At 54.1% G+C, this 21190-nt stretch overlaps 8 protein-coding genes across 8 annotated transcripts; 5 read left to right on the top strand and 3 right to left on the bottom strand.

Moving 5' to 3' along the window:
• Nucleotides 1-577: 577 nt before the first annotated feature.
• Nucleotides 578-3163, top strand: Z519_09542 (uncharacterized protein; the record flags this gene model as incomplete). The annotated part of the gene is made up of 1 exon (XM_016767264.1): nt 578-3163. The coding sequence occupies one exon, from the start codon at nt 578-580 to the stop codon at nt 3161-3163; it is 2586 nt and encodes an 861-aa protein (XP_016616780.1).
• A 903-nt stretch (nt 3164-4066) lies between these two features.
• On the top strand, nt 4067-5914 carry Z519_09543 (uncharacterized protein; the record flags this gene model as incomplete). The annotated part of the gene is made up of 2 exons (XM_016767265.1): nt 4067-4311; nt 4366-5914. The coding sequence occupies 2 exons, from the start codon at nt 4067-4069 to the stop codon at nt 5912-5914; spliced, it is 1794 nt and encodes a 597-aa protein (XP_016616781.1).
• A 631-nt stretch (nt 5915-6545) lies between these two features.
• Z519_09544 (uncharacterized protein) lies at nt 6546-9920 on the top strand (the record flags this gene model as incomplete). Its single annotated transcript, XM_016767266.1, has 1 exon — nt 6546-9920. One exon carries the CDS (start codon nt 6546-6548, stop codon nt 9918-9920), a length of 3375 nt encoding a protein of 1124 aa, XP_016616782.1.
• Nucleotides 9921-10608: 688 nt separating this feature from the next.
• On the bottom strand, nt 10609-11547 carry Z519_09545 (uncharacterized protein; the record flags this gene model as incomplete). The annotated part of the gene is made up of 1 exon (XM_016767267.1): nt 10609-11547. The coding sequence occupies one exon, from the start codon at nt 11545-11547 to the stop codon at nt 10609-10611; it is 939 nt and encodes a 312-aa protein (XP_016616783.1).
• A 689-nt stretch (nt 11548-12236) lies between these two features.
• Nucleotides 12237-13022, bottom strand: Z519_09546 (uncharacterized protein; the record flags this gene model as incomplete). The annotated part of the gene is made up of 1 exon (XM_016767268.1): nt 12237-13022. The coding sequence occupies one exon, from the start codon at nt 13020-13022 to the stop codon at nt 12237-12239; it is 786 nt and encodes a 261-aa protein (XP_016616784.1).
• Nucleotides 13023-14519: 1497 nt separating this feature from the next.
• Nucleotides 14520-16130, top strand: Z519_09547 (uncharacterized protein; the record flags this gene model as incomplete). The annotated part of the gene is made up of 1 exon (XM_016767269.1): nt 14520-16130. The coding sequence occupies one exon, from the start codon at nt 14520-14522 to the stop codon at nt 16128-16130; it is 1611 nt and encodes a 536-aa protein (XP_016616785.1).
• A 781-nt stretch (nt 16131-16911) lies between these two features.
• Z519_09548 (uncharacterized protein) lies at nt 16912-19085 on the bottom strand (the record flags this gene model as incomplete). Its single annotated transcript, XM_016767270.1, has 2 exons — nt 16912-18747; nt 18810-19085. The coding sequence occupies 2 exons, from the start codon at nt 19083-19085 to the stop codon at nt 16912-16914; spliced, it is 2112 nt and encodes a 703-aa protein (XP_016616786.1).
• A 342-nt stretch (nt 19086-19427) lies between these two features.
• Nucleotides 19428-21038, top strand: Z519_09549 (phosphatidylserine decarboxylase; the record flags this gene model as incomplete). The annotated part of the gene is made up of 1 exon (XM_016767271.1): nt 19428-21038. One exon carries the CDS (start codon nt 19428-19430, stop codon nt 21036-21038), a length of 1611 nt encoding a protein of 536 aa, XP_016616787.1.
• Between the last annotated feature and the right edge of the window lie 152 nt (nt 21039-21190).

Genomic DNA, 21190 nt, shown 5'->3' on the forward strand with positions numbered 1-21190 from the left:
AACGTTGCATCGTCAAGAGCATTCGGGCCCTTCAGCCGAACTCGACCAGGCGAATATTCGCCCCATGCCCTCAAATGTTCCGGGGAAGCGAACCAACTCCGTATGGGAGCCCCAAGTTTCTTTCCAGAATTCCTCCTAGCAATTTTCCTAGCGGCAGACTCTAACTCGTCGGAGCATGAGGGTGATCTGCGACGCCACCGACGCGGGGGACAGAGGCCAAAGCAGGGCAAAGACTGTCGGCGTCTGTGCGCCAACAGCGAGGCTAGCGGAAACACCAGGTCGCCTGATTGGCAGTTTTGTATATACGGTTTGCAAGGATCGCACTTGGCAGCCGAAGTCCGATCCCTGCATCGCTCTCGAAGCCCGCAATCGCCTGTGTCCAGCCTTCGCTTCCTCGCTCCGACGGCTCCAGGGTGGCATGCAACCTGCCAGACAACGCCAGGGAGCTGATTTCTTTGGAAATTGCAAACACTCTCAAGGTTAAAGTATCGCCCTCACACAGTGCTCTAGTGGTTGGCTTTGTGACTGTTGTCCACGTCTTCTCTCCCTGTCCTGTTTCTTCTCCTGGACTGTCAAAATGCCGCAACTGGAAACCATTCCAAAGTCGTATAAGCTGGTCGACTCGAAGTTGAGGAGACCAGCAGCGATCCAGCTCCAGTCGGACGACCTCGAAACCCAGTTTAGTTTTACATTCGAGGCCGTCAGACCCAACGTATTCCGGACGACTTTTAGTTCTGACTCGCACCCTCTACCACCATACCCATCAATACCGCAGCAGGAGAGAAATCTAGACAATGCCACTCTTAACTCTACCCGGCTGAGCGAGTCAAGTTGTTCCTTTGAGCTGGACGATGTCAGGGTGTCGATCGATTGGAGCCACGCGCCCGTTGTGTCCTTGGGCTGGCTGGAGTCGAAAGAGATTCTACATTCTGACCTCGCTTTTCGTTCCTATGTCGTCGACGGCCAGGGCGTCACGCACTACGTCCAGCATGATCGAAAAGCGCTCCATGTGGGACTTGGAGAGAAATCTGCCCCGATGGATCTCACGGCCCGGTACTTCCAAGTGTCTGCCACCGATTGCTTTGGTTATGAAGCTTATGCCACGGATCCCATGTACAAGCATATGCCGCTGCTCATCAAGGCCACTCCCAATGGCTGCGTTGCCATGGTCTCCACAAGCCATAGTCGGGGATCGTGGTCAGTTGGCTCAGAGATCGATGGTCTCTGGGGACACTTCAAGGTCTACAGGCAAGACTACGGCGGGCTGGAGGAGTACCTGCTAATAGGACGCACTTTGAAGGATGTGGTTCGAAGCTATGCAGAACTGGCCGGCTTTCCACTCCTCGCGCCTCGCTGGGCGTACGGCTACCTCAGCGGCGGGTACCGATATACGATGATGGACGATCCTCCGGCTTACCAGACGTTGCTCGACTTCGCCGAAAAGCTCAAGGAGCATGACATTCCCTGCTCCGCGCACCAAATGAGTTCGGGATACTCCATCGCCGAGACAGAACCCAAGGTGAGGAACGTATTCACATGGAACAAGCACCGCTTCCCGGAGCCAGAAAAATGGATCGCGCAATACCATGCCCTCGGCATTAGGCTGCTGACCAACATCAAGCCCTTTGTCCTTGCATCGCATCCGGAATACCAGTATCTGGCGAAGAACAGAGGCCTGTTCACGGACCACAGAAGTGGAAAGACCGCCGAAATGCGTCTGTGGAGCGCCGGGGGAGGCGAAAGCGGCACCGGCAGCCACATTGATTTTACTTCAGCAGCAGCATATGAATGGTGGGCTCGCGGAGTCGAGAAGTTGAAAGAACAAGGCATTGATGCCATGTGGAACGACAACAATGAGTACACGTTGCCGAATGACGATTGGAGCCTGGCTCTGGAAACATTTCCCAGAAGGCAAAACCAGGGATCAGACAAAGTCGGATTGTGGGGGCGTGCCCTTCACACTGAACTGATGGCCAAAGCTTCATATGAAGGTCTCCTCAGAGCAGAACCAGGCGTTCGACCATTTGTTTTGACGCGAAGCGCGAGCATTGGAACGCTGCGGTATGCGTGCAGTTCGTGGAGTGGTGACAATATGACAAGCTGGGAGAGCATGAAGGCAGCGAATGCGATATCTCTGACCGCCGGCGTCAGCCTGATGCACTGCTACGGTCATGACATTGGTGGATTCGAAGGGCCTCAACCTTCTCCTGAACTTTTGCTTCGTTGGGTCCAACTTGGTTGCCACCAGATCCGCTTCGCCATCAACTGCTTCAAGACATCTCCTCAAGACAACCAAGCTGGGGAAGTTATTGAGCCGTGGATGTATCCGGAGATCACGCCCATGATCAGAAAGGCAATCAAGAGAAGATACGAGATCATGCCTTACATATACTCACTTGGTCTAGAGAGCCACTTGACAGCAAGTCCGCCCCAGAGGTGGGTTGGCTGGGGCTACGAGTCTGACCCGGAGGTGTGGACTAAGCCACTGAAGTCCGGGGAAGAGCAATATTGGTTTGGAGACACGTTGCTGGTCGGTGGTGTGTATCAGCCTGGGGTTGATATGGCCAGAATGTACCTTCCTCGCCGCGCTGAAGAAAGATTCGACTATGGTTATGTCAACCTCAATGCGCCCTATGAATACCATGCATCTGGCCAGTGGGTGTCCGTTTCATCCCCATGGAGGGAGAGCATCCCGATCTTCGCCAAAATCGGTGGAGCAATTCCCGTAGGAAAAAATGTGCAGACACGGATACCTGGGGATACCAAGGCAGAATGCAAAGCCCTCCCCGAGGACGACTATCGGGGCGTTGAGATCTTCCCTCCGAAGGGCAGCTCGCACGGGAGAACCTTCACCACAACCTGGTACGAGGACGACGGCCTCTCGCTCCATCCGAATATCTCATCCTTCACAGTGTCGTACAGCTCAACCGAAGAAAAGGTGGCAGTCGCCCTTGCTACTGGCGCAGACAACCTCTTCGTCCCTCCGTGGAAGGAGGTGGTATTCATCTTGCCACGCGGAGACGAGAGATATATCGAGTCGGCGAATGGAGCCACAATGGAGCGGGTTGAGTCGCAAGATTGCAAGAGGGCCCGCTACAAAATGCAAGTTCGCGGTCCAAGAAATCAAAATGGGGAAGCCGTGTGCAATGGAGATGATCAGTAGACGGTGTCATGATAAATAGACCTTTAGAACCCATAGAGGAAAGACAGATCCGAAGGCTACTCTTGGTACCCTTCGATCGCTGTAGCTTCTTCGAGTTCCCCTCCAAAACCCTGGCGCCAAAATGTATTTCGCGGAGCAGGCCCAAAGCGGGTCCTACGTGCATAGAGAGCAGTTTGGAGAGATAGATATGCGCATAGGATTCGGACGTTGGTCTGGATTGAGGCAAGGCGGGTGGGTTGGTGGAGGGAGCGAACAAGAAGAGGATGACAATATATCGGTGATGGCGGTCTTGGCAATCACGCTAGACCGCAATGGGGGAATAATCAGGAAATCAGATAAGATCAAATTTTTCAGGCGCTTGACCTAATTGGGACTTAGACCGACGTCGCGTCGAGCATTGGCTTCTCAATCACTTCCTTCACCCACCCGAGTCACTTTGGTCCCCCGCCCTCTTGGTGCTGAGATGTTCCCCTCGGGCCGTCTCCCTGTCCTTCTGTATGAGCTGTGTCCTCTGCCATCGCCAATACCTCGTTCTCGTCGATTCACCGCTGTGAGACGAGGTGGTATAGCGCCGGGGTTCTGATGGTTCGGCCGCGGTACATACTTAAGGTACGGAGGGACCAGGAGTTCACCCTCGAGTTCTCAGCAGCCTGGCTTGGCTCTGAGCGGCTAGCATCTCAGAACTCGCGTAAAAGCCAGAAGGGACCCTCTCCTGTGGCGCCGATGTGGCAGCCATTGCGACCCTGACGTCTCCAGTCAGCCCATGAGACCTCACGAGATGCATGCCATGAGACTCCGGCAAAGGCACAGCCAAAGGTAAATGTTTAGGCCAAGTATTTAAACCCCCTTGCAACGCTCTTGCTGCCAACCCGCGCAACTCTCTTTCAATCCTCTGCCCCCACCATGAAGTTCAATCCAGCTTGGATCAAGCCGAGTTTCGTGCCGGTAGCTGTCAGTCAGCACGGCAGCGACTCAGAAGCCGCTGCGGCGCTCTCTGACTCGAAAGAAGTTCGAGTGGCCTTGGGAAGACCTGACACCGCCGATGCCGGCTCTGTTGGCGTCGATGAGAACGCCCAAGCCGGCGTCCAGAAGATTGAGGCTACCACGTCCGCCTGGGGCAGAAATCAACTCGTTCTGGCCTACATGCTGTACGTTCGCTGCACAACGCTGTCGTGGAGCCGCTGAACTTACCACGGACACAGCATCTTTCTCATTTACTTTGTCGATTCGCTCCAGCAGCAGATAACCTCGGTGTTGACTCCGTATGTCACGAGCGACTTTCAATTGCACTCGCTGACCGCCACGACGGGCATCCTTTCTCAAATCATTGGTGGCTTGAGCAAGCTCCCACTTGCAAAGATCTTGGACATCTGGGGCCGCCCGCAAGGCTTCATCCTCATGGTGGCACTGCTCACTATCGGCCTAGTTATGATGGCAGCGTGCCAGAATGTCGAGACCTATGCAGCTGCCCAAGTATTCTACTGGGTCGGCTACAATGGTGTCGGGTATGCGCTCAGCATCTTCATTGCCGACACCTCTCATCTCAAGAATCGAGGGTTGATGTTCGCCTTCGCTTCGTCTCCTTATATTGCAACCACCTGGGCAGGGGGCCCGGCCGCACAACGTTTTCTTGAGGGTGCCGGCTTCCGATGGGGATTTGGGACGTTTGCTATTGTCACTCCCGCTGTCTGCCTACCGGTCTTCTTGCTCTTTGTTTTCAATTATCGCAAAGCCAAGAAAGCAGGTCTGATGCCTACCCGCCAGAGCGACCGAACGATGATCCAGGCCATCCACCACTACGCCATCGAGTTCGATCTCTTCGGCTTGCTATTGATTACGGCAGGACTTGCGCTCTTCTTGCTACCTTTTTCACTCTACTCCTACCAGGCTGATGGCTGGCGCTCATCCGTGATTATCTGCATGATCATCTTTGGCGCGCTTCTACTCGTCGGCTTTGGCCTGTGGGAGAAATACGGGGCGCCCAAGAAGTTCATTCCCTGGGAGCTCTTCACCGATCGGACCGTGGTTGGCGCCAACATCCTTTCGGCCGTTCTCTTCGTCAGCTTCTACATATGGGATTCCTTCTTCTACTCCTTCTTGATCGTCGTGAACAATCAGACAGTCACGCACGCCTCCTACATCACCAACATTTACAGTATTGGGGCATGTTTCTTCGCGATCCCCGTGGGCATGTATATCCGATGGCGTGGACACTTCAAGAACATCGCCCTGTTCTTTGGCGTGCCGTTGACCATCTTAGGCGTGGCGCTTATGTTGCATTTCCGCCAACCCAATACTAACATTGGATACATCATCATGTGCCAGATCTTCATCGCATTCGCTGGGGGGACCTTGGTCATTTGCGAACAGATCGCTGTCATGGCCGCGGCCTCTCACCAGCACGTCGCTGTTGTCATCGCCATCGAGGGAATGTTTTCCTCGGTCGGCGGAGCAATTGGATCCACCATTGCAACAGCCATTTGGACAGGCAACTTCCGCGAGAAGCTCAGCACGTACTTACCGGCCTCGGCGCAGGGTGATATCGACTCCATATACGGCAGCTTGGTGGTGCAATCATCCTACCCTCCAGGATCCCCCACCAGAGAGGCCATTAACAGAGCATACGGAGACACACAGAAGCTGATGCTGATAGCCTCGACGGCTTTCTTGGCTCTGGCCATTGTGTCCGTCGCCATGTGGAGGAACATCTACATCAAGGATATCAATCAGGTCAGGGGACGAGTAGCCTAGGCATATATTGCGAGGATTGGCACATCTTAGATCGCATTACCCCCGTGTATATCCACAGAGTCGGTGGAATTGCCGAACGAGTTCTCTCGCTATGTACCCGGCTGACATAATCGATGCGAATGAATGAACACGTGACACGTGTTTCGGTGGCGGCCGTGACGCGCAGCATGAGAGATTCGAATTCCCAATTGATTTTCTCTCGAGCACTTCACCGCTGGATGCGAAGCCACTATGCGAATACAGGCGAAATTATGTGAAAGCCCAACTCGACTCTACGGAGTGAAAACCTGTGGCTTCACAAGTGAGTGCCCCATGTCCTGCCCAGTCGCGTCGGTTCTTCCCGAGTCAATAAAGGACAAAAAGTGAATTGTCTAGGGAACAAAGCACAAAGCAAATGGATAGCCTTTCTTGCCCGCCACTTCGACTACTATTTCGATCTCCCTCCACAATCCCGTCTTTTATGTTTGGCCTTTCTTCGCGCCCATGATCAGGCAGTCATTGTTGGCGCTCAATCAGCGAGTTGCTTTGATCAAGTGGTTGTCTTTCCGGCGCCACGCTCGCCGATCACTTTACTCTTCAAACACCCCTCGACACCAACACCGGCCTACATCTTGCAATGCCTCAATTCACTATGGACGACATATCCGATCCGACTTTGTTCGCCGAGATTGAAGATATCCGCGATGAGATCGCCTTGAACGAAGCCATTCTCGAGAGCTTGAATGACAACGGTGGGAACAACAGCGAGGACGAAGAACGGAGACGGACAACACGGAAAGAGCTAAAGAGACTGCATAAACATATCCGTCTTCTGCTGCCAGCGTCGGAACACGAACAACACGGTGACCTACCCCTCAGAGAGTTGGACCATGAGGTCACAGCCCACCAACGTTGTGCTAGCCACAAGTTGCCAAATCCACAACAGAACGATCCTTGTCCTTCCGACCATCTTAAGCCTCCGCCCAAACACGGACTAGCGAGCGGCAAACGCCAGAGACGAGACAGCCAAAGTGACGACCGGCCGGGTTCTTCCAAATCTCGACGAACAAGTCCGAGTCCAGGCTCAGCACGCACTGCCGCCCCATCTCCAGCCATTTCCTCCGCTAGTCGAGGCAGTCTAGAAGATCTGTTCAATGATGATGACTTATTCTCCGGGGGTTTCTCTCGAGAGGACGTTGAACTGAATCAGGACTACTGGAAGAGACGGGAGTCACAAAAGCAGCAGGAGGAAAACGATGCTAGACTTGCCGAGCTTCTCTCTCAGGAATGGTCTGAGGATGCGGCCACGGATGCAACACAATCCCATGCTCCACGTCAGTCTGCGTACACTCAATCATTTTTCAAGACCGACGGCACTATCAATCGACCTCCCGCCAATCAGCCTTCGTATTTCCATGACAATATGCGGTTGCTTCAACCTATCAAGACGGAACCCTCCATTCATACCACTCGACCGTTGACATCTGTCAACGCAGAGACTTCGAGCTCGAGAGCGACCAAAGCCGAACCTGGCACTAGCTCCTTGACAGCAATACCTGGGGCTTTCCCGGACGGACATGCCTACAGCAGCGTCGGCGGGAGACCGGTCTACTCCATCCCAAGGGTATGCGACTATCTCACGATAGAGGATACCAGCGATGAGGATCAGGGATCCCCTTCTTTCTCAGGCCACCCCACTTCCTTTGGGTATGGATATCGAGATGAGGCTCAAACTCAGGAACAATTAAAGGAGCTTTTACAGCACATCAGGCCGGACGAGGAGCTCACTGCGGATCAAATGCCACAGCAGCCGCGAGGGCTGAAGGCCATCCTTATGCCTCATCAACTTAGCGGTCTCGCATGGATGAAACGGATGGAAGAAGGCACCAACAAAGGTGGCATTCTAGCAGACGATATGGGGCTCGGCAAGACGCTACAGAGTATTGCCTTGATTCTCGAGCGGCCACCAGCCGACAACAAGCAGTCCCCTACCCTTGTCGTAGCACCTGTGGCACTGATGCGTCAATGGAAACGAGAGATCGAGAAGATGGTTCGACCACAATTTCGCCTGAATGTCTTTATCCTCCACGGAGAAAGTCGCAAAGCTACGTGGTCCGCGCTGAAGGCCTACGACGTAGTTCTGACCACATACGGGTTTCTTGCATCGGAGCTGAAACGAAAAATAGCCCTGGATGAAAAAGTTAAGAAATTGAAGGATTATCGACCGTCGGTTGCCGAAGACTGCCCCGTACTGGGGGACCGATCGCGATTTCACCGTGTTATACTCGACGAGGCGCAGAATATCAAGAATAGAAATGCAAAGGCGGCTCTTGCGGCCTGTCGCATTCAGGCAGAGCATCGTTGGGCCCTTACAGGAACACCGATGCAAAATTCGACTGAGGAGATTTTCAGCCTTATCAAGTTCACTCGGATTCGACCCTACAATCAGTGGGAGAACTTTAGCAGATCTATTGCGAATCCACTCAAACGCAGATATGGTGGTCAAAGGGACACGGCCATGACAACACTTCAAGCGCTCCTGCGTGCTATTCTCTTGAGGCGAACAAAGCAATCTAAGATACATGGTCAGCCGATTCTCCAGCTCCCTCCTAAAGAGACCCGAGAGGACCGAGTTGCCTTCGACCAGGACCAGCTTGATTTCTACAAAGCTTTGGAGACAAATGCTCAAATCCAGGTAAACAAATATCTGCAGAAAGGAACCCTCGGCCGAAATTACTCTCAGGCTTTACTTCTGCTCCTTCGACTTCGTCAGGCCTGCTGTCACCCGGCCCTTGTTATAGCAGGCAAAGATTTTATCCAACTTCCTGGGGGCGAACTGGACACGGAGGCGCTAATCCGCAACGCAGAGCAGCTCGATGTGAAGGTTGTTGAACGGCTGAGGCAAACCGACGCTTACGAATGTCCCATTTGTATTGATGTCACGGAGAATCCATCATTGTTCTTTTGTGGGCATTCTATATGTGGAGACTGTCTTAACCAGCTTGTTGAGCGGGCGGCTAACGGCGAGAACAACGTACCTCCGCAGTGCCCTCAATGTAGGGCAAGGATTGATGTTAGCAACGTCACGGATTATACCAGTTTTCTTCGCGTCCACTGCCCAGATCGTGCGGACGTACGAGAGCTGGAGAACGGTGATTCCGACTCCGAATCTGACACCGACGATTACAGCAGCGACGATTCCGATGAAGGTGACGATCTTGACGGCTTCATTGTGTACGATGATGTTGAAGATGACTCTCAAGGTGAATCGAAGGAAAATGCGGAGAAACAATCGACGAAATCCGGATCCAAGAAAGGGACGGGAAAACGCAGGTCAAAGGCAAGAGCCAAAGAACCATCCAAGAGTCTTGCACAGCTTCGAAAAGAAGGCATGCGCAACAAAGCCGCCAAACGAAAGTATTTGAAACGGCTGAGGAAGAATTTCCACCCTTCAGCAAAAATCACGCGCACCATGGAGCTTCTAGAAAAAATCAAAAGTCACGGACAGAACGAGAAGACGATCATCTTTTCGAATTTCACGTCGTTCCTGGATCTGGTGGAGCTGCCTCTATGGAAACACGAGGATTTCTGCAACTACGTCCGTTACGACGGCTCCATGAGCGCCGCGGCCCGCAACGACGCAGTCCTCGAATTCACTGACAACCCCAACTGCAACGTGATCTTGGTCAGCTTGAAGGCCGGCAATGCAGGCTTGAACCTGACGGCTGCAAATCACGTCATTATGCTTGATCCGTTCTGGAATCCGTTCGTCGAGTACCAAGCAGCGGACCGATGCTACCGGATTGGACAAACCAAAGACGTGACCATCCACCGGGTCCTCATTGGTGAAGGAGATTCCGATCAGCCTCCTAACCCTTCAGGCTTCACGGTTGAGGATCGTATTCTGCAGCTCCAAGAGCGGAAGCGTGAACTCGTTGAAACCGCCCTTGACGAGTCAGCTGGTCGTGAAGTGTCGAGACTTGGTGTGCGGGAGTTGGGTTATCTTTTCGGGCTCAACGGCCTCTGACGAGCAATGGTTGTATCAGAGGGCATATTCCGTTGTTGGCGCTGGTCTTTGTACAATGAGAGCCGGTCTGACGGGTTTACCGGGGGGAATGGCGCAATTCCGAAATGAGACCTCATGAGATGAAGACGAAACAGCATGTTTAGAAGATACATTTATCTGGTCCCAGGACATTGCAAAGAGCTCTGTATCCTTGACATGGAGCTGCAATTAGCTAGGCAGAAATCACCTCAAGGTATCTGCTAAGGTCAATAATAAATTCAGGTTACAATTCGTGGATCGTTTGTTCCTTTAGGTCCGTCCGTCTGTCCGTCCCTGTCGGGCTTTTTGTTTTGTCCTCGAAAAGTATCGATCCCCGCCTGACTCGACGAACAAACGAAGCAGAGGGCAAAGGGTGCCGTTCGTATATTGTATACGACATAGGGAGGAGGGGATGAAATTGAAAAAGACATGGAACCAATTAATTAGATTGACATGTTACTATCGAGTTAGTATTGTTGAGGGGATGGGAGTAGGAGGCAGGAAAAAGAGGGTCGGAGAAGGAGTTCGCGAAATATATATATATAGGTAGATTTGGTCAGAAATATCAAGTATGAGGCCCCCCTCCCCCCTCTTTCCGTCGGAGTCTTCTCTAGCTCAGTCGCTCTCTCGCGCGCGTGCACTGGTTCGCTGGCCCTGTTGTAGCTCTCATTCAATCTCTTTTCGCAACCCCATCTTGCACCTTCTTCACAATGCGAAGCAGCATCTGATCACGGGCCCAGGCAGGGAGCATCTTCATGAAGCCGAACTGGAGCCCATGACCGATCCAGGGCGTGACCCGGGGGCTGCCCCAGCCGACCTTGTCGAGGCTTGCTTTGACGAAGGCGCTTGTGCTGGGCATGGTGAAGGAGATGTCCGCGTCGCTGCGGCCCGATGAGGCCGTGGCGACGGTGCCCGTCAGCAGAGCCATCATCTCGACGTCGTGGCCCTTCAGGGCCATTTCAAGCCTCAGGCACTTGGCCAGGCCCTCGATATAGCACTTCGTGCCCGTGTACAGCGACGTGTACGGAGCGGTGACCTCGGTCACGGCGCTGCTGACGAAGAGCATCAGGCCCGGCTGGTTTTGGAGCAGGATCGGAAGCAGGAGGCGAGTGAGGTGCGTGGTGAAGCGCGCGTTGACGTTGATCCAGCCGTCGCACAGCCGCGCCGGGATGTCCTCGAAGAGCGCCATGTCAAATTTGGGGTCACCCGATCCGGCCACGTTGTGCACGACCACGGTCAGGTTGATGTCCTTCACGGCCGCGAGGACGGTTTCGTCAAAGGCCGGACTAGCTGGAGTTCCGGCGTCGAGGACGAGCGTCCTGAAGCTGGTAGTTTTGTATTGCTGCTGCAGCTCGGCGATGATCTTCTCGAGCTTGGCTTCGTTGCGCCCATGAAGAACCACGTTGAACCCCCGCGCGGCAAAAGCACGGACGAAGGCCAGGCCGATCCCATCGCTCGCCCCAGAAACCAGGGCCCACGGATCTGGACCGTGGTGATATCGCTGCAACTTGGAGGCATGGAGCTGGAAGCGAAGGGCAGAGGCGAGCTGGAAGCCAAAGTAGCCGATGGTTGAGGCTCCCACGACGGCGCACACGTTGTAGATGGACATGGCCATGGCACTGTTTGCTACCAGAGCTGCCAGAACACCAGAGCAGATCTCGGAGCTGGAAATGGAAGAACCTACCTGTGAGTCATTGGCGAGAAGCAGCAATGAAATAGCAAGCAGTGACTCAGGAATACAAACCTCAATGCAGGCAAGGCGGGGAGGCGTACTCGCTAGGAGCTAATCGGTATTCGTATGGGCGCCTTAAAGGCCACCAAGACCATTTAGTCCCCATCCGATTGGGTTCTCAGGCCCGACGAAGTTTCCTCCGAACCCCTGGGCGCAACGTAGATGACTGCTCCAACACGAGGACGAGGAGATAGATGTAGATATGGCGACGAAGTCAAAGCCCTCATCTTCGTTTCCAGCAATGTCCAAAACATGGGGTCTAGAGAACGGTCGCTGCGAGATCAAAGGCTGAAACCGCCGAGTATCCAAACACGCCGCATACCTGTAAAGCCGTCATCAACCTCAGGCATGGGCCAAAGCTCCCCGGATATCATAGCAGTCCATTGGTATGACTTTCAGTCACGCTACCTCAGACTCCACCATTCTGACAAAACTGTATGGGAGCCCAGAATGCCCACACGTAAGGGTGGACATGCATATAAGCAACCAGAACAAGGCATATCTCGTTGTATCGCATTATTGTCTCGCCAGCGTGGCTCCATGTCGTCGAAACGGCATCAATTGTGTCAGGAAAGCTGTCCAGATATACTGCCGCCCCTCCCGTAGGGCCGTCTATGCCTCTCGCCATCTCTTCCCCTCCCCTTCAGTGGATTATTCTTCTCCCATTCCTCGTCTGACTTGAACGCCTCAACTGCAAGCTCCAGATTATAATCACTGCCCTTGAGATATATCTGAGCGACATTGTAGTCGGCACATTTTGTCGCAATCATCCACCTCCGCAATTTTGTCTTGCGCTCTTCCTCTTCTGCATCTGGCGGTGTAGACAAGGGAGGACCAGTGTAATGGGATTTAGGAATGAGGATCCATTTGCGAGCGGCAAGGAGCTGGTCACTATAGAGGTTGTTGTGCCGGCGCAGGACGGGGCCGGGCACTCTATAGGCGAGCGATAACGATTGCAACGAGTCTTCAGAGCCCACAAAATGGACTGTATCGTCGGTGTCTGCTGGTGGCCCTGCACTCTGCTCTGGTCCCCGCCTGGGGGCTATCGAATCGTCATATGAGGGTGGCGGCGATTGCGCCCTCGCAGAACTCGTTGAAGCTACAGTTCTGGTGTATGAGGGGGGTAGCCGAAGGCCTTCTCTAGGTAATGCAGATGGGCCAGAGGATATCTGACAGAATGGGCAGTAGGCCTGAAACCGGGGATTCTTATACTGACACGTCGCGCATATGAATCGCGAGCAGCAGTCGAGTCGGCGGTGCTGCAGCAGTGACTTTTCCGAGTCAGGGTCATAGGGCAACTTTGCGTCCAAGAGCAGTGTGGCGCAAGTACAGCATGAGTCAGCCAGAGACATTGCGACTGGAGGTGGTGTGCAGAGACGAGACTACGACCGCTAAGTTGGATAAAAGGATTGAAGAGAGTGTCGCTGAAGGTGTTTTGGGCGATCAAGATGGGCAGCGATGGACAAATACCTGGCCGCGAGGCTGAAAGTCAATGACATCAGACAAGGACGAGACACAAGGGAAAATTGCCCTTGCCGCTTTTAGCATGTCCAAGCTGTCAACCGCCTCGCCGCACAATCTGCGCAGTTGAACAGTGAGCCATCGAGGCCATTTTCTGCAAGCCATGCAACAACACATCCGCTTCCTGTTCTATCTATAGCTGGTCCAGCCCGAAGCTGAGCCCGGTCATTCTCCCTCTTGCTTCACCTGATCAAGGCCAGCCTGCTGTTTCACCGGGATTGGACGAGTCAGTTGTGAGTCTATGCGGCTCCAACGCTTACTGATTCTCCAACATGGCAGTCGAGCAAGGGGCGCGATTAAGGGGGGGTAAGACCCAAACACCACCTTCTTGAGGGTTGATCTGACCTCATTCGCAGTTATTTCCCCGGGCGTCTCTGCCAGAACAAAGATAGTCTTGAATGAACACGGCTGACTAGAGAATTTCCAGAAGATGGAATTTCCTTCTGACCGTGGTTTTGGAACACAAGGAGGAAAGAAATACGAGGGCCCGCACGGAATGCATATATACCTCGTACTAGGTATGTTCGGACAAGAAAATAGGCTGCCTAAGCAGACCTTTGCAAGGCTGACATGCCGAGATTTCTCCAGGCGGAGGTGAACAATGTCACCCCTTCATCGCCTGCGGGCGGGAGCCTGATCATTCCGGCGCCCATCCGCAGTGGGTGGCACCTGTTTGCACCTGCTTACCGGAAGTCGGTAAGTCAATACAAGGATATCAGATCAAGCACCACGCGATTCTGCATTGGCTTCAGAACCTTTTTCTTCCTGAGCTCGGCGTCTGCGCGCACCCAGTCAAAACGCTTCTGCCTGACCTGGGCCCCATCCAAGCTTGCGCAGCTTTCTTCGGTCTTTCAACACCTCCATCCTCCAGCCTCCAGATTGCGCGGCAAACCCAATGGATTGGTCTGCAGATGGCGAGATAGGTAGGTCGCGGCGTGCAGAGAACGAGAAAATGGCAGTGCGAGGCGTATCTGGCTCCAAAATTGGATATCCCCGTATTCGACCGTTGTTGAATCGTCCATACCGGTGACGCCCATCACGCCGGGCTTCTGTGCACCCGACACCACACTTATAGAGGCAAATCACTATTGATATGCCACGGAGAAGGTTTCCAAAGTCAGCTGAGGAGAGGGGCAGACTCGACACTGGTAATGTTCAAATAGGCACCCGTTTAGCAAATGCAAATCCTTCATTTTCTTCCGCTCTCTGCAGATCCAACATTGCTTTGCCTCGACTGCCAGAAACATTCACTTCGAACTATCCAAACGACATCTTAAGAGACCGTGCTTCAATTCCGTTCCTGACAGAGAGAACAACTTCAACGCATCATGGGTTCCTGTCCAGACGGATCAGCACCGAATACCAATACCTTGCACTCACACCCGTCCTCGCACATCATCAACGATGCGGCCAAGCCAAAAACTTCGCGCAAGAAGCAGCCGACAGCCAAGATGCCTCAGGCAAAATCTCTGCTCTCACAAGATCTGGGAGGAGACTTAGCACAAATCCTCATGACTCAGGCTAGGGACCTCGATTCCATGAACATTATACAGCGTCTGCAATTTCTCAAGGGGCCGGCCCTGTTGGGATCAAGGATTCTCGACTTCAATCAAAGCAGGACGACCGTCCTGACGACGTCGATCTCCGCTCGAGACATACTTTCTCCAACCCACGATGGTGGCTGTGAACACCACCAGCAATGCATATCGACATCCATGACTGTGAGCTTTAGTGCATCTAGTACGAGCCTCAATCATATCCCTTCGTATCCGAAAAGAAAGAAGAATGACATCCACACATTTACGCTCGACGATTTCACGGCCATTGAAGCCCTCAGCTCGCTTGTCGAGCGCTTCGGCAAGGTCTCCCACATGGGGATCCTGGACCCTAGTTATCGGTTCTTCATGACCAAAGACCGCCAAGCAGCGCTCTATTACAAAGTTAGGAACAATGTTGCCGTGGTTGGAGGCGACCCGCTCTGCGAACCAGTCGAATACGACCGCCTGTTGGAGGAATTTCGACGGCTCCGTAAACGTCGGCGGTGGGGTATGGTCTTTCTGGGCGCAACGGACGATTTCTCGTCGTATGCGAGCAAGCAGAAATGGGTGACAATGCGTTTTGGCACCGAGCGGGTCCTCAACCCGCTCAACAACCCGGTCTTGCAGGAAAAGGAACAGAGGAGAATGATCACCCAAAACAGGCAGCTTCTCGACCCGGACAAAGGTGGTATTTCGGTCCATGCATATGCTCCGGCTCAAGGGCGAGATGAGGCTCTGGAACGGGAACTGCGGCAGGTGTATGACTTGTGGCGCGAATCGCGCAACCAGTCAGGCCAGCCACAGGCATACATGACGGTTTTTGATCCCTTCGCTATCCCAATGCTCATGACATACCTGTACACTACCGATCGCCAGGGCCAATGCAACGGATTCGCCGCGTTGAGAAAGATCGGAGCGAACAAGGGATACCACATCGACCCGTACTGCGCGATCCCGACCGCGCCGAAGGGCATTACGGATCTGCTCGTCTTCTCAGCCATGTCCCTCCTCCAGCAAGCCGGGATCGGATACCTCAGCTTCGGCTTCGAGCCGGCGTCGCAGCTCGACGAAGTTAGGGGTCTTTCGCGACCGACGACGGCGCTGACAAAGTCTTGCTACCGCCGCGCGTTCCGCCACTTGCCCATCGCCGGCAAGAAGGCCTACCACGACAAATTCCGTCCGGACCCAACGCTTGACTCGGGCCTGCACATCATCTACCCCAGCGGCGCGCCCAGTCTGCAAGACGCCCTGGCTACGCTGCACTTTGCTAACGTCGAGGTGCGGGAGTTGCTGAAGAGAGAGATCTTCACGGGGTGTGGGTGGAAAAGCAAGGACAAGGACCAGGACCAGGCCGATCTGAAAAAGGGAGCCGAGACGAAGCAGACGAAGGCAGCGGCCTGACGTTCTCGAGATACAAACCTTTCAACGGCATCGCAGCGCTGAGGCGTTAGATAGCTTGCTAGGGTATTCGTTCAGTGGGTTGGCGTTCCTCGATTCAAGGCATGGCAAGGACTGCAAGGCACGGCACGGCATACACAGCAAGGCAAGGTCCGAGAGCACATGGCATTGCACGGCGCACACAAATTTTCTTTTCCCTAGGTTCTTTCCTTCATTTGTTTCTTCCCCCCCCGGGTTTCCTCCTTTCGAGCCGGCATTAGATTTTCCATCGTCGGCTCAGGTCCCGTCGCGCGGGGACCTGTGTGAGCGAGCGAGCGGGCGGGCGGACGGCGAGCTTGGGTCTATTCTAAGTGTGATGGGGGGGTAGGACGGGAGAAGAGGGAAGACAGAAGGAGGAGAAAAGAAGAAGAGCGGAGCGGAGCACGGGTGTTCCGTCAATTAGACATTTGCCATTCTTGTCTTCCATCTTCCGTCTCATATCTTGTATCCTTCGCGTTATAGCCGTGAAAAGTAGGTTCACTATATATCTCAATGACAAGTTAAGACTCACACTTCAGCAATTCGTTTCCGCGATGTTTTATTCAGAGTCTTCGTAGTGTACTACTCAGTACGGGTCCGTCTATAACCGGTTGTTTTGTGCGATCTATTCAATACACTGGATACTGGCTACTGGCGCCAAAAGGCTGGAACCCAGCCTTGTACCCTATATAAACTTTTGCTTTTCCTTTGATTCTCAGTGTAAAACTCCCGTTGGGTGTCTGAGTCACCGTTCTGCAGGATAAAATCAAGTCCGATTTCGCAGTTCACCTGATGCACCTTCGCCGTCTCCGACCTGGACAGAGGTTGAAGCACTTTGCTCCTCGAGCCCGCCAAGGTCGACTTCAGGGTTTTTGGCCGCAACCGACGAACCTTGCATTTCACCAGCTTCGGCATCCGCCTCTTCCCCATTCTGTCTCTGCGCGGCAGCATCGGCCTCTGCGCGTGTTCTTTCTTCTTCCCGACGCTGTTCTTCCCTTCTCGCCTCGGCCCTCGCTCTGACATGACGCTCGCCTACACCAGGGATCAAACTCGCTAAAAACAGCGCGATACTCTGCTCGACACGATATAGAGTGTCTCGCCAGAAGGGCTGTTGATGAGTCTGCCGTCCTTGGTGAAGTCGAGCTCTCGCTTCTTCTGGCGTCATTCGGATCGCTCCACGAACGTGGGCGGGTCGTTGTGCGGCATTCCCGCGGAGCTGGCCAGCACCAGGTTGGTTCGCCGCGGGATTTTGTTGTTGAGCCACCGCTTCTGGCGGAGGTTGTGGTGGAGTGGGGCCAATTAGATTATCAAGGTGGCGGCGAGCGGCTGTCAACATGCGAGTAAATGGACCATCTCGGGGCTGTAGACAGATGATAGCCGCCGCAATAATCATAAGCCATCGCTTCCAGGTTCCTGGCTCGGAGAAAACAAACATGAATAGGTAGAGGCGAAGGAAAAGCCAGCCTCGATTGATGATGAATCCAAAGAGATCATTGTCTTCTCCGTTCTGCTGTGCTTGCGCCAGCGCCGGCACAGGTTGAGGCTGACCGGGTTGGGGCTGGTTGGCTCGTACTATTGCGCGGTCCGCGTTCTGCTGACCCTCAATGTTTACTTGTGCTGGTTGGGTCGCCTCTGTTCCGCTTGAGCCGTTTGTCTGAAGTTGAGAATCTGGGACACCGCCAGCTTGTTGCTGCCGCGGTCTTGGGGCCGAAGAAGTAAAATAGCCATGGCCAGGAGCAAACAGCAATGCCTGAGGGCCCATTGGCGATGAGAGTAGCCAGGCTGTCGTATTGGACGGATGTGAAGGACTTGGACGATTTGGCGCGAGTGAAATTGGTAAACTGGTGGGCGGAATGGACATCGCAGCATTCCAATTAATAGAAGGAGGTAACATGGTCGACCCAGCCGGGGAGGGGTTGACATGCGGCGCTTGAGTGGAGGTGGTCGTCTGCGGCTGGGATTGTGCGGCAGGCTGCTGTCTTGACCCTGGGGGTGGGCCCGGGACGGGCATCGTCACAGTCATCATGCGTTCTCCGTTCGGACTTGGGAATGTCTGGACAGCGTGTTGAGGCGGACCCAGTGGTGCTGGTGCTGTTCCATGCGAGTGTGGATGGACTAGTACCGCATTTGGCGGCTGGCGAGGGTGTGAATGCCCGCGGCCTGGAGGTCGTTGAGCGTGTGCTCGCTGGTCAAGAGGCAGATCAACATGCAGGCTCGTCCCAAAGGTCTGAGGCTGAGGGCCGGGCTGCGGCTGGCCATTTGCATCAACGTGAGTTTGGAAAACAGTGGGAGGGATGCCCAGGGTGTATCGGTGGATGGCGATTCTCTGCTGAGCCGTTCTCAGATCGGCACTACTGGCGTCAAGCTGTTGCTGTATACGACCAAGGGACTCCTGGAGGTGATTGGCTGAGGTCTCGACAGTTGTGAAAGGGCCTGTTGTGAAAGGGTTTGTAAAGTCTGCCGGCTGATGGACGGGTTGTAAGGGGGCTGGTGGGCGTGGATTGAGGATGGGGTTGGAAGGCTGCGGGGGGTTGGAAGTATTGTGTTGAGAATGGATCACAATGTGGACTGTATATGGAAGGGCATCGGGTACGGCGCCAGGCTAAATGGGAGAAGTAACAGTTAGGAGAGTTATCTTCGCAGAGAGCGTTAGAGCAGACATACTTGTATTCTGAGCACATCTCGCAAATTGGCATCATTTCGCAGTAGAGGGCGACCCTGGTAGATGAGGCGTTGCTCGGGGGGAGTCGGATGCTCAGGCAACTCAGACTGAATCCTCTCCTTGAGGGCCGCAATGGTAGTATTCAGATGGAGGTTTCTCAGATAATGTGGTGGCCGCGGGTTGCCTGTAACCAAATAAGTGATGCGCAGGTGGACATGATCCTGGTCTGGTGGAGGTTGATCTGGAGGCTGCGGCGATGCCGAAGACGAGGAAGCCATAGGGAGATGGCAGGAGGATTGTCAGGGGTTATAAACACATGGCGAGGAAGAAGAAATGCAGAGAGAGAGAGAGCAGTGGGAGAGTCGCAGAGAATGAATGGTGTTTGGTGTCGGTGATGTTTGCTCATACACAGAGACAAGGGCGCAGGCGGAGATGGAGAAGGACAGTTTGGTGAAGACGCGAGGTGGACGAGCCAAGAAACACCAGTTCCCTCAGCTGCGTCATGGTGCATGGTGCAGCAGCAGCAGCGAAAAATCCCCAGATTCATATTGATGCGGTCATTGTCCTCTTATCATTATTCAACTCCCATCTTCCCTTCACCAAGCACACCAACCAAAACTATGGCTGCCGCTGCTGCGCGAGCTGGCAGGTCCTGTCTCTACCGCCGGTCACCAATATCTATCCAGTACAGACAATTCCTAAACGACCCATTCCCTTCTCGACCCCAGCCATTTCGCCCCCTCCATGGTCGCCTGCCATTACAACAACGCAGGACCTTCTCGAACAGTAGGAGGCTATGGGAAGAAGAGAAGGGGAAAAGAGACAACGAGAGCTTCAGCTCCAGGCTAGGAAAAGCATGGCGGTCAACCCGCATAGAATGGAAGCCTATTCCCGTTGGCCTGGGTATTGCCTTTCTCGGTCTGTTCCAATTCATACGCATTCGCCAGCGAGAAGCCGCTGCTCGGGAAGCCGAACCTCCTCCCCCCAAGAGGAAGAGGATTCATCCATCAGGAGGCGGCTGGCAGGTCCAGATCATGTCCACCCTTCCCTTGAAGGCGATATCTAGAGTCTGGGGCCGCTTCAACGAGCTCACCATCCCCTATCACCTCCGCGTTCCAGGCTTCAGGCTCTACGGCTGGATCTTCGGCGTCAACTTCGACGAAATAGCTGAACCTGACCTCCACGTTTTCCCAAACCTGTCTGCTTTCTTCTATCGCGAGATCAAACCCGGAATCCGGCCCCTTGACCCCGATCCCAATGCTGTCCTCTCCCCCGCCGATGCCAGAGTCCTCCAATTCGGTACAATCGAGAATGGCGAAGTTGAGCAAGTCAAGGGAATGACATATTCTGTCGACGCCCTGCTGGGGAGGATTGCACCCCCTTCACCCAACTCGCTAATCCCCCCACAACCCAAACGTCAGCCACAATCGGGGCCACCAGACAGCCCGGACGCAAAAGCCATTTCGGCCGATGAAGAATTCGCCAACGTTAATGGAATCTCTTACACTCTCCCTGACCTTTTCTCAGGCTCGAAATCGTCTTCAACCCAACTCCAAAGTCATGACGCATCCATGCCTTCCGCTCCATCATCCGAAGCCGCCGTGTCGGCCGACCTGGCAAGCAGGCAACCATGGTGGTCTATTTTCTCCCATCCGACCAGATCATCAAACCTGTACTATGCCGTTGTCTACCTCGCGCCAGGCGACTACCACCGCTTCCACTCCCCCGTCAGCTGGGTATGCACAGCTCGCCGCCACTTCGCAGGGGAATTATACTCCGTCAGTCCCTACGTTCAACGGACGCTTCCGGGGCTATTCACCCTCAACGAACGGGTCGTGCTCCTGGGAAGGTGGAAGTACGGTTTTTTCTCCTACGTCCCTGTCGGCGCCACGAACGTCGGCTCCATCGTGATCAACTTCGACAAGGAACTCCGCACCAACTCGCTCACCACAGACACAGAGGCGGACAGACAAGCCGCCGCCGCGGCCGAAAGAGGCGAGCCGTATTCCGGATTCAGCGAAGCCACATACGATAATGCGAGCAGGGTGCTGGGCGGGCACGCACTGCGCAGAGGGGAAGAGATGGGCGGATTTAGATTGGGGAGTAGCGTCGTGCTGGTTTTCGAGGCCCCGGCGGGCACGGAGTCGAAGCCGGGCTTCAGATGGGCCGTCGAGAAGGGACAGAAGGTCAAAATGGGTCAGGCCCTGGGCTATGTCGTCGATGAAGAGTAGTGATGTGAGCGTTTGCCGGTCAGCTTAGCGTGATGCATACACAGTTTGTCTGTCTGTCTGTCTGTCGCTATCCATGCCTCCTATAGGGTTTGTACAATAGCATCACCCAAAGACTCTGTACAAGCCGCAGTTTTCCGCCCTTATAATGTCAT

The sequence above is a fragment of the Cladophialophora bantiana genome (genome assembly GCF_000835475.1).
Source record: "Cladophialophora bantiana CBS 173.52 unplaced genomic scaffold supercont1.15, whole genome shotgun sequence".
Lineage (NCBI taxonomy): Eukaryota > Fungi > Ascomycota > Eurotiomycetes > Chaetothyriales > Herpotrichiellaceae > Cladophialophora > Cladophialophora bantiana.